This window comes from Hemicordylus capensis, chromosome 1 (genome assembly GCF_027244095.1).
Source record: "Hemicordylus capensis ecotype Gifberg chromosome 1, rHemCap1.1.pri, whole genome shotgun sequence".
NCBI lineage: Eukaryota > Metazoa > Chordata > Lepidosauria > Squamata > Cordylidae > Hemicordylus > Hemicordylus capensis.
The window spans coordinates 410,731,408-410,744,154 of record NC_069657.1 but is presented as its reverse complement, the minus strand read 5'-3'; the positions used below and the strand labels follow the sequence as shown (position 1 = coordinate 410,744,154).

The following is a 12,747-nucleotide window of genomic DNA, read 5'->3' as shown; positions in this document are numbered from 1 at the left end:
CAAAAACAAATATTTACTTTTGAATCCTCTAGTCTAATCTCACTTTGTAGTTCTACTTAAGAAGTTAGTTTCATTATGCTCCTCGTAGTCTGCCAGACATGCATTTGGAAAGGTACAGCAAAAGAGAAAATGTGAAAATAATCTACGACGTACACTTCATGTACATTAGAGATGCCAATCCAAAACTTCCCATACCAAAGAGTGAACCTGGAACTTGCAACATCTCTTCTGGCCCATTCCTTAAAATGCCAGAATTTTTGTTTGTTTGCTCCTGTTCCCAACCCACAGAGCCTAAGTATTTGCATTAGCATTTGATGATTTGCTTCTAGAGTTACAAGTAGGCAGTCCTCAAAAATTAGGCAATAGAACTAACCCTCCTTGCTTGGACTTTCTGATAGATCATTAATCTAAGTGCTGTTTTACAACATTACTAACTTATGCTCTCAATAATCCAAAGTCTGAAAATTAATATCCTTAAGCAGAATTTACCTTAGCTGAAATGAAAATGGTTACTTGGCCATAGGTTACGATACCATATGTAACAAGGAGAAAAAAATAGCACTTTCTTACACACACACACACACACACACACACACACACACACACACACACACACACTGCTTAAAACCAAATTCATTATGATGATACTACTGGGGGAGGAAAATCCCCTAATGTAAACAAAGCCTCTGGGTGAGAGTAATTCAGTTTCCATAGCCCATTGATTCTTGGCTTTTCTACAAAGACCTCCAACAAAGGAGGCAATTCTATTACTGTGATACACATCACAGGCTCATTTCGCAAATCCTCCCTCCAAGTAACTCTGTCATAGATCTGTTTATTACTGACAGAGCTATCCAGAAGAGAAATATTTGTCCAAATCACATTGCAAATCTCAAGGCGTACAGAAGAAATTTTCTTTGATCTATTGAGCACTCTGTTCTTGATTCAGAAAACAGGCTCTCATATACTGGTTGCACTGCAGGATGCAATCTACATGAATGAAAGGATATATAATATGCAAAGCTGCCTTATACAGAGTCAGACCAATGGTTCAACTAGCTGAGGGTTGACAACTCTTACCAACTGTTGCTCTTCAAAGTCATAGATAGAGCTCTTTTCTATTTGCTTCCATACTATCTGGATTTAGCATCCTACTAATTACAGGGTAGTTGCAGGGGAAAGCAGGACCTTTGCTGAATGGGACTTCGTTCGGAGCAAACATGCAGTGGGATCTTGTCCATGGGGATAGGTATTGCTGGGTTTTTATGAGGGAAGGTGTGTAGCGGATTAAAGCCTTTGTCTCAGAGCAAGCTCACACAAGGGGGAAAAAGTGCTGAATCATCTCTGCTGAGCTGCCTGACTAGGCTTTTCCTAAAACTCTTAAGAACATACGAACAGCCCTGCTGAATCAGGCACAAGACCCATCTAGTCCAGCATCCTGTTTCACACAATGGCCCACCAGATGCCTCTGGGGAGCCCACAGGCAAGAGGTATGTGCATGCCCTCTCTCCTGTTGTTGCTCCCCTGCAACTAGTATGGAGAGGCACCGTGCCTCTGAGGCTGGAGATGACCCACAGCCATCAGATTAGTAGCCACTGATAGATCTGTCCACCATGAATCTGTCTAAACCCTTTTAAAGCCATCCAAGCTGGTAGCCATCACCACATCCCATGGCAAGGAATTCCAGAGATTAATTATGCGCTGAGTGAAAAACTACTTCCGTTTGTCGGTCCTCAATTTCCCAAATTTCAGTTTCATGGGGTGACCCCTGGTTCTAGTGTTGTGTGTGTGAGAGAAAAATTTCTCTGTCTACCCTTTCCATGCATAATTTTATACACTTCAACCATGTCTTCCCTTAGTCGCCTCTTTTCCAAGGTAAAGAGCCCCAGATGCTGTAGCCTAGCCTCATAAGGAAGGTGCTCCAGGCCCCTGATCATTTTGGTTGCCCTCTTCTGCACCTTTTCCAGTTCTACAATGTCCTTCTTAAGATATGGTGACCAAAGCTGTATGCAGTACTCCAGATGTGGCCACATCATAGATTTGTTTAAGGGCATTATAATATTAGCATTGTTATTTTCAGTCCCCCTCCTAATGATTCCTAGCATGGAATTAGCTTTTTTCACAGCTGCCGTGCACTGAGACGACACTTTCAATGAGCTGTCCACCATGACCCCAAGATCTCTCTCCTGGTCAGTCACCGACAGCTCAGATCCCATCAGCGTATTCTTGAAGTTGGGGTTTTTGGCCCCAATGTGCATCACTTTACACTTGCTTACACTGAACTGCATTTGCCATTTTGTTGCACAGTCCCCCAGTTTGAAGATAACATTTTGGAGTTCCTCACAATCCATTGTGGATTTCACTACCCTAAATAGTTGAGTGTCATCTGCAAATTTGGCCACTTTGCTGCTCACCCCAACTTCTACATCATTTATGAACAAGTTAAAGAGCACTGGTCCCAGTATCAATCCCTGGGGGACCCCACTTCCTACCTACCTCTATTGTGAAAACTGTACATTTATTGTTTCCTGTCCTTCAACCAGTTACTGATCCACACATGACCTGTCCCCTTATTCCATGACTGCTAAGTTTACTCAAGAGCCTTTGGCGGGGAACTTTATCAAAAGCTTTTGGGAAGTCCAAGTATACTATGTCAACCAGATCACCTTTATCCACATGCCTGTTGACACTCTCAAAGAATTCCAAAAGGTTAGTGAGGGAAGACTTTCCCTTGCAGAAGCCATGCTGGTTCTCCTTCAACAAGGTCTGTTCTTCTATATGCTTAACAATTTTGTCATTAAGTATGCTTTCCATCAATTTACCCAGCACTGAAGTTAAGCTGACTGGCCTATAACTTCCCGGATTCCCCCGGACCCCTTCTTGAAAATTTGAGACACATTGGCTACTTTCCAGTCCTCTGGTAGAGAGCCGGATTGTAGGGACAAGTTATATATTTTTGCTAGGAGATTGGCAATTTAACATTTGGGTTCAATCAGAACTCTTGGGTGGATGTCATCTGGCCCTGGAGATTTAATTTTAGCTTTTCAAGACAGTTTAGAACATCTTCCCTTGTCACCTCAAATTCACTCAGTTCCTCAGTTGCTAAACCTGAAAAACTCAATTCTGGAGAGGGTATATGGTCAGTATCCTCCACCATGAAGACAGATGCAAAGAACTCATTCAGCTTCTCTGCAATCTTCTTATCCTCCTTAATAATCCCTTTCACACCCTCATCATCTAAGGTCCAACTGCCTCCCTGGCAGTTTTTCCACTTCTGAAATATTTAAAGAGGTTTTTGTTATCCCCCTTGACACTTTTGGCTATACAGGTGAAACTCGGAAAATTAGAATATCGTGCAAAAGTCCATTAATTTCAGTAATGCAAATTAAAAGGTGAAACTGATATGAGACAGACGCATTTCATGCAAAGCGAGATAAGTCAAGCCTTAATTTGTTATAATTGTGATGATCATGGCGCTCATGAAAACTCCAAATCCACAATCCCAGAAAATTAGAATATTACATGGAACCAATAAGACAAGGATTGTAGAATAGAACAATATCGGACCTCTGAAAAGTATATAGTGTACTGTGCTTGACTGGCCAGCAAACTCGCCTGACCTGACCCTATAGAGAATCTATGGGGCATTGCCAAGAGAAGGATGAGAGACATGAGACCAAACAATGCAGAAGAGCTGAAGGCCGCTAATGAAGCATCCTGGTCTTCCATAATACCTCATCAGTGCCACAGGCTGATAGCATCCATGCCACGCCGCATTGAGGCAGTAATTGCTGCAAAAGGGGCCCAAACCAAGTACTGAATACATATGCATGCTTATACTTTTCAGAGGTCCGATATTGTTCTATTCTACAATCCTTGTCTTATTGGTTCCATGTAATATTCTAATTTTCTGGGATTGTGGATTTGGGGTTTTCATGAGCCATGATCATCACAATTATAACAAATTAAGGCTTGACTTATCTCGCTTTGCATGTAATGCATCTGTCTCATATCAGTTTCACCTTTTAATTTGCATTACTGAAATTAATGGACTTTTGCACGATATTCTAATTTTCCGAGTTTCACCTGTATGCTCTCCTTGACACTTCTAGCCATATAACTCTCTCTTTGCATCCCTCATTGTCATCCCGTTGCATTTCTTTTGCCAGAGTTTATGTTCCTTCCTGCTCTCTTCATTTGGGCAGGACTTCCATTTTCTGAAAGAAGTCTTCTTCCCTTTTATAGCTTCTGAGACTCTACTTGTTAGCCACGCTGGCATCCTCCTGGACTTGGTGGTACCTTTCCTCCTTCTTGGTGTACAGTCCAACTGTGCTTCTAAATAAGTTCCATGCTTTCTGGAGTGATTTGACCCTCCTGACTTTTCCTTTCAACTTCTTTCTTACCAGTCCCCTCATTTTTGAGAAGTTTCCACTTCTGAAGTCCAATGCATCTGTGTTGGACTTCCTTGACAATTCTCCACTCACTTATAAACTGAATTGGATCACACTGTGGTCACTGCTACCCTTCTGTATTATCGGTGGGTTCAAAGGCTGCCACCACCACCCCTCTGTCTACAGAAACTCTCTGGGCGTCGGGTGGGATAAGCCAGAAAGAAAAAACTCTTCAGTCAATCAATCAATATTTTATTTATGGTCATAGACCAAATATAACAGAAATACACAAAAAATAATAATACAAGAATTAACTTCCCTTTGCCATCAGGGAGGCACGCATCCTTACAGCAACGTAACAGAACTTTGCTACTAAATTGGAGATAAAGGGATCTCTATCTGAAAGTAAAAACTTAACTAAATCCTCATCAGGTTGGCCTTGCCAATCTAGACACTATAGGAAAAATGATACATTGCCTGCTCTCCTGATAAAATTTACAATGTAATAAAACATGGGCAACAATTTCTATTTCACCACAGCCACAAGGACACCTCCGAGCCTCTAAGGGAAGGTGTTGGAATCTCCCAGATAATAGCACAGAAGGAAGAGCATTAACTCTAGCTCTCGTGAACGCCCAACGAAATTTATGGAAAGCAACTGTAGATAAATTCGAGGCAGGGGGAAGGCCCACCCTAATCTTTATCACTTTATAAAACTCAGGTAAACACGCACAATCATTTTGAGTCTCAGTATCTTCTAACTGATGGCGTGTTACTTTTTTTGTGTTCACTAGACCCATTTCCAGCAATAGTTCAGGAGATAAACCTATAGAGCGAAGCTTATTGATCACTGTTAAGCTCCATGCCGGCTGTGGGTCTACCGCGAGAAGCATGGGGATAAGTCCAACTGGTCCCACCGATGTATAAGTCCCACCGATGTATTTTTAACCAATAATAAATAATTAAAAGCCATTCCCGTGCCTCTATCTTTAAAAGGCCAGCCTCCATGTGTAAGAACACATTGGGTGTACATCTCGGTGTACGAAACAAAGCTCTAAAAAAACCCCAACTAGACTGAATCCTCTCTAGCATTACAAAATTGGTATATGGGCCTAGTTGGATACCATACAAGAACTGAGGAATTATTTTAGCTGAATACAGTTTTAAAGCTGCAGGGATGAATCCACCACCTTGAGCATTGTGAAATCTCTGTATTGCTGCTGCACTGCATCTTGCCATTTCAGAAACCATTTTTGTATGCACAGATTTCCCACCATTTTACTGAAAGACCAGATATAAAGACACCCGGATATTTAATTTGCTTCACTTGCTCTATTAGTTGTCCATTCAGAGACCAAGTGGATTTTCTTGCTCTACTACTAAAAGACAGGATTTTCAATTTGAAATAATTAATCACTAGCTGTTCCTCCTTGCAATGCAGAGCAAGGACATTTAGAGCTCTCTTGAGCCCTGCCCTTGTTTGAGAGAAAATAACCGCAGTATCTGCATACATCAGAATTGGAATCCTCTTATCTTCAAGTTTCGGGACGTGGGTATCAGAATTTTTCAACCATTTAATTAAATTGTTGACATAATAATTTGACTCTTGGACAAGTACAAAAATCTTCCACATGCAAGCCTACACGTGGTGAGAAAACTGATAGCTGCTGAACGTTTTGAGGACATGTTTGCACCAGACAAAATCCCCCCCACTTTTTTTCTGTGTTAAAAACCAACTCAGAGGCTTGTAAAAAGAAAATAAATAAAAAAACCCACCAGTTTTATTCAATTTCTACAGACTGCTTCCACCTGAGGCTTTCCCAGCTTCTAAATACAGTTAAGAATACTTAGTAGGATTACAAAAATAGGTTGTCTTAATGCATGCTTCAATGCTTCTAGAGTCTTTTACAACACCCTAGGTAGGATGGGCATAGGCTAGTGTTTCTTATTTTAATTACATTACAGGTAAACAATAATAGAACAGTATCAGGAATATGCAAAAGCACCCCACCAAAGAAATATAAGTTTCTAATGCACAATCTGACCAATCTGACTAACAAACTGTTCCCTATGCTGAATTCCCTTTTTCTTGAACTCACTCAATTTCTGAGACGACTCAAGCTTCCTGCAATCCTTTCGTTTAAGGATCTACAGAGTTATTCCATGAGAGAAACTTCCATGTTGGCTTCAACCATAAGGGAGCAAACTCCACTGCCTACACTAAGCCTTTGCGCACACGCTTTTCTCCAACAAAGACTGCCCTTCTTGTTCCCAGAATTTCCAGCACCACTCTCTAGGTCCCACCCACCTGGTGTACTGATTGGCTGCCCTGGAGTTCATCAGCGTGTCAGTCAAGATGAGGGTTCTCTCCCTGTTAACTCTTTGTGGGGAGAGAAGGATGAGCACTACATGGTGTTATATTAAGCGCCATGTGGCACCACTGAATTAATTCTGGGTCCACAGATAAATGAATAGCACACCGTGACTGAATATATTGAAAAAGGCATGCTCAAGACATAAACTAATCACCCCCAATTCTTTTATATATTAGACATATCAGAGCTAAAGTAACATTCCCACTTGATGTAACAAAGTGCATAAAAATATAATCAAGAATGTTCAAACAGATGTATAGTTCAATTTAGCACTTGGGTGTAAACAGTTCTTATCTTGTAGTCCTGATAGTCAACTGATGGAATTCAATACCTGTTGAATCCAATAGGGAGAATACTTCTCACCATGATGTAGTAATGCATTCTCATTCTCAGTTTGTTCGAGGTGGAGGTGATATAAGTAATCCAACCATGCGTTTGAGGGACCAAACAATGTACAATATAAATAACGTACAATATAACAAACAATGTACAATATTATTACAGATTTTCTGGATACTTCCTTGTATTACTGATTTTAAACAAGGATTTTCTGTTTCATAACTGAATATTACTTCTTCAGATAACATCTAAACGGAAGAACAACCCGTCACATTATATAAGCTCACATCAACATTCACTTCTCTGCCAAATGCTGACTACATCCAGTCACTCTGGAACAGCATTCTGAACGGGAATCTTGGATTTGCATGTCTCCACAGGCGTAGTACACTAAACACTGTAGGAGTACAAGGCAATTGTGACAAAGTATGTGATGTTTAGACCTAAACTGGTAAGTGTCTAAGTGGATTTGTGTGTGTGTGTGGGCGGGGGGAGGACAGCATTTGGCAGAGAAGTGAATGTTGATGTGAGCTTATATAATGTGATGCGTTCTTCCGTTTAGGTGTTATCTGAAGAAGTAATATTCAGTTATGAAACAGAAAATCCTTGTTTAAAATCAATAATACAAGGAAGTATCCAGAAAATCTGTAATAATATTGTACATTGTTTGTTATATTGTACGTTATTTATATTGTACATTGTTTGGTCCCTCAAACGCATGGTTGGATTACTTATATCACCTCCACCTCGAACAAACTGAGAATGAGAAAGCATTACTACATCATGATGAGAAGTATTCTCCCTATTGGATTCAACTGGTATTGAATTCCATCAGTTGACTATCAGGACTACAAGATAAGAACTGTTTACACCCAAGTGCTACATTGAACTATACATCTGTTTGAAAATTCTTGATTATATTTTTATGCACTTTGTTACATCAAGTGGGAATGTTACTTTAGCTCTGATATGTCTAATATATAAAAGAATTGGGGGTGATTAGTTTATGTCTTGAGCATTCCTTTTTCAATATATTCAGTCACGGTGTGCTATTCATTTTATCTGTGTATATATCGCGTGACTCCTGTTGAGAGAGTTAATTCTGGGTCCAGTTGATTGCACTAGTGCAGAAGCAAACCTAGTACTGCAACCCAAGCTTCTTCTAACTAGAGATGAGGAACTGAACTTGGGAGGGACGTTACACATCCAAGTATACACTCTGTCACTCAGCTATGGCACCTTCCCCAACAGCCTTCCTCTCTTCTAAAACACACCATCAACTACTGATTACAAGCAACCTCCTTCTTCAAAAGCAATTATAAGCCCCTGCCTCCCCACATCCAAGATCTTCTGACAGGGTCCTGCTCTAAATTCCATCTTATACCAAGGCTACACTGCCCTTCACTAGGAGAAGGGCCTTCTAGCAGCCCCATGTTCCAGAACTCTCTTCCAAGAGATACTACCTCTACTCTGGCAACAATGTTTAACCATGTATTTCAGAAAGTGATTGACTAAGATTTATTGCTACCTCTTTTCTACCGTTACTATTTTTAGACAGCTCTATTTCATTGTTTGGTTTAATTTTATTGATGGCTTTGCTAGTGCTTGTTTTAATTTTCTTTTTAATTTGTCTCTGGAATTGTTGGATGAATAGCAGCATATAAATAGTTTTATATTAATAAACAGAGCGACATCTGTTTAGCTGATTGATCCTTGCATGCTACAGCTTCTGTGCAGCAGGATCCCTGGAGGAGGACTTAAATATTTCTCAGTGCATGAGCACTTTTACTACTGGTTGATGTCTGGAGCTACCACAGAAATGTTTCAATTTCTCATACACTTTCTAATACACTTAAATGTCAGTGTAGGGTATTGTCAGAACCTGGGGTGGTCCTCTGGGAGCTGAAGACAAAACTAGGCATAATCACTGGGCCTAGATCAGACAGCAGGTAACCTGGACTCTTGATCCCATGCTGGACTCTTAACGCAGTCTACTGGGTGCTGAAATACTCCTTCATGGAGCAGAGGCACTTCAAGGTATCTCTGTGCTTGAGTCAAGGCATCAAATGATCAAGCCAGTTGTTCTGCCAACCCCGGCCCACTGACAATGAGGTTGATTCCACACTCCTGAGTAACATTTAAAGGGGCTGCAGGTGGAGACTGGATTCTTATCACCCCACATCCCCTCAGAGGGACTCTGGACCAGTCTCTGCAGCAGGTTTTATAAGAGACATGCCTGTTTCCCTGCCTTCCCCTTCCCACCTTCCCTGGTCTTCTTCCCCAGGCAGCCCCCAACCTGACCCCAGTGCTTCCCTTCTCCTCAATACGCAGAGCACATCAGAACGCTTTCCCTCTTTTCTTTCCCAATTCTGATCTCCCCATTGAGGGAAGCTCTCTTTCCCCTCTCATTGAGCTGCACCTCCTTTGAAAGCTTGCTGCAGGGACTCCCAATTTACTATCTAGCAGGTTTTCAAAGGGGTGTATGGGGACCAGCAGAGGCTGCCAGTAGGTGGGTTCCTCTAATCAATACCTGCCCATTTCTTTCTCCACCTTTTCCTGCTTTCTTCCTTCTGCCAGACCCCCAATTCTGACCATTCCTTTCTCTTTGTTCTTCTGCCACCACCTCCTGGGCTGGGAGATGGAGACTCCTCCGGCAGCTGCTTCTGTTTAGCAATAACAATAGCAATAGCACTTACATTTATATACCGCTCTATAGCCAGAGCTCTCTAAGCGGTTTACAATGATGTAACATATTGCCCCCAACATTCTGGGTACTCATTTCACCGACCTCGGAAGGATGGAAGGCTGAGTCAACCTTGAGCCCCTGGTCAGGATCGAACTGGTAACCTTCTGGTTACAGGGCGGCAGTTTTACCACTGCGCCACCAGGGGCTCTTGTTTCTTGTTTCTGTTTCCCACTCTCTCTGCTTTTTGAAAAGGCAAGGGGAGGGGAAAGGGACAAAGGTCACAGAGTCCACACTTCCTGTTATATTGAAAAGATGAGGAGCGTAGGGAAAAGAGTAGGAGGCGGCAGATGGGTCTGAGCAGTGGCAGGAGACCACTGCTGTGTTGATGCTGTCTTGAAGTGGCTCTATACCAGGGCTGCTCAACTTAGGCCCTCCTGCAGATGTTGGCCTACAACTCCGATAATCCCTGGCTATTGGCCACTGTGTCTGGGGATTATGGGACTTGTAGTCCTAAAACAGCTGGGGGGACCCTAAGTTGAGCAGGCCTGCTCTATACCAAGCACTAGCACAGCCAACACCCAGCGAAGAGCTGCTCTGATGGTGACAGAGGGAGGTACATGAGGTGGTATGGAGCAAGTTGCCACCCCAATAATCTGCTGCTTGAGGTAAATACTTTACCTTGCCTCACAGCAACTAATTTTTCATTTTTTAAGTACTGGAAACAGATTGTTCTACCAACTACTTGTTTGGGGCTCCCCAACATACTGTAAATTTTAAAATGAGTAAAGCTGCCAAATTTAAATGTAAAGAAGGGAGTATCAATGTGTTTTTTTGGTGTGTGTGTTTTTTTAGAGTGAATGGGGAAGAACTGTGCCATATTATATTTATTTATTTAGCAAATGTGTATACCGCCCACTACCGAAGTCTCTAGGTGGTTGAGTTTATATACTGAAGATTAAATCAGAATGGAACATTGGATTTCAGAGCAATAAATATTGACTTGAGAAGTTTTGGATAATTATTTTCTGAAAAAAATGGTCCCTCTTTTTGACTGAATTTGATAACTTGGCTTTTTATACTAGCAATAAAAATAATTTTAAAAATGTCCATGGAACAGTTTATACGGTGATGTATGCTCACAGCAGTGAGCAAGCAGATTTGATTCTTTGCTTTTAAAGGCAAGGCAAATGCAGCCTTTATTCTGAATGGAAGGCTTGGGTGACTATTATACGATATGATTCACAAACTAGTTTTTAGCACCTTCACCTTCTATGCAAGGGCTATCCTAAGGCTGTGGCCAGGGCTGTACCTAGGCAGGTGTGGGGCTCAGGGCAATGGGAGGGAGTGCAGGACCCAGGTGAAAAGTGGTGGCAGTGTAGAGTTGCTGTGAGGCTCCACTGAAGTGGTGGAAGTGGCACTCTGGCTGTGGTAATGGCCGATGCTGGCGGGGTGGAGAGTGGGGGCAAATGGCTGCAGCTGTGTTTCTCTTGTTCTCTTCTTTGTCATTTTGACCCACCGGAGCTGTCACTGCAGCCACAACAGGGCAGAGAGAGAGAGAGCGAGAGAGAGAGAGAGAGCGCGCACACATGTCATGGCAGGGGGAAGTCACTCTGGACGTTTGCTCCTGTCAGCCTCACCACTGTCCATTCTCCTTGGACCAGTCCAGTGTTAGGCTCAGGGGCTTGGTGCAGGGCTTGGGTTCTTGCCCCGATTCACCACCCCTTATGGATGGCAGTGGCTGTGACCAAATATGGGAAGGGCTGTTCCACAATTTCAGGGAGTTGTTAAGGGAGCACAAACTGTCCTGCTGACAGCTAGACGGGTGCAAGGTAGGACTCCAAGGATCATTTCAACTATTGCAAAGCAACACACAGGTTTGCCACATACATGCCAAGCATGGTCAGGTACCTGACTGAAAACACAATTGTCCAGGAAACACTACATTTGAGCACTGGTAACATAGAGAACTTTATTCTGCCCCTAAGATTAAGTCATTCCCTCAAGGAATTTTCATTTGTGAAAAGGGAGAGGCTCTCGTCTTTCCAGTTTCACACCTAACTTTAACAATAAGTTAAATCCACTTCTGTTGAGTATAACTATGTTAATTCCTTTGAGAGGCGAAAGGAGGCTGCTTTGACTCCACTGACAAAAAAATTAAGAGTCCCTGGAAAAATGATGAGCCTGAGAGTGCAGAAAAACAGGTTGCCCGCCTGTAACTGATGATCTGGTAGTTATTAGTCGACATCCATAAGAATGGGCTCTGCGCCTGCACGGAGACCATGTGGTAGCTATGCTGTAGCTTGTCGAGGCATCCAAACCCCACCCCCACCCCCACCCCCACGTGTGCAGCATCATATTTAAAGGCGGCTGGATGCCGTGTTCCTCAGTTCTTGGACGACCGCTGAAGTGGACAACCATCCAGTCGAACAGGTGAGTTTGTCAGAAAAAGGAGAGTTCAGCAAAAGAGGGCAGCAAGCACACAGACACAGGTATGCACATAGCAGAACACTACTGCAGAGGGGTGGTCCGAGAGGGTCTTTCGACGGATTTCTACCAGATCATCAGGTACAGGTGAGCAACCTGTTTAACTGGATCGAGATCCATTAGATCCATAAGAATGGGCGATTAGCAAGCTCTCCAAGGAGGAGGGTGCAGAAGTGCTATTGCAACACTCTTTTTAGTACACTTCTCCCGAAGCTTGCCTCTGCAGCAGAGCACACATCTATGGCACAGTGCCTAATGAACGGCATCTCAGAGGACCATGTTACTGCTTTACAAATGTCCAGGAAGCTGATCCCCAAGAGGTGTGCTGCTGATGAAGTGTAGGCCCGAGTGGAGTGGGCTCTAATGGCTTTTGGTGGAGATTCTTTCTATAGTCTGTACCTAAGTTTGATAAGCTCCACTAACCACCTTGACAGACCCTGTCTGGACAGACAGGAGCCCTTGGAATTGCCTT

General features: G+C 42.6%; 1 protein-coding gene across 13 annotated transcripts in view; it reads right to left on the bottom strand.

Moving 5' to 3' along the window:
• Positions 1-12,747, bottom strand: part of NVL (nuclear VCP like) — a 172,077-nt gene that overhangs the window by 72,789 nt on the left and 86,541 nt on the right. For 7 of the 13 annotated variants that reach the window (XR_008319197.1, XR_008319200.1, XR_008319198.1 and 4 more), the window contains exon 22: positions 9,636-9,768. The exons of the other annotated variants lie outside the window; for them this stretch is intronic. Coding sequence is in view for 4 of the 7 variants with exons in the window: in XM_053308106.1 (XP_053164081.1) it covers positions 9,636-9,768 (133 nt within the window). In the remaining 3 variants the exon portion in view is untranslated. The remainder of the gene's footprint in view (positions 1-9,635; positions 9,769-12,747) is intronic. 13 annotated transcript variants of the gene reach the window in all.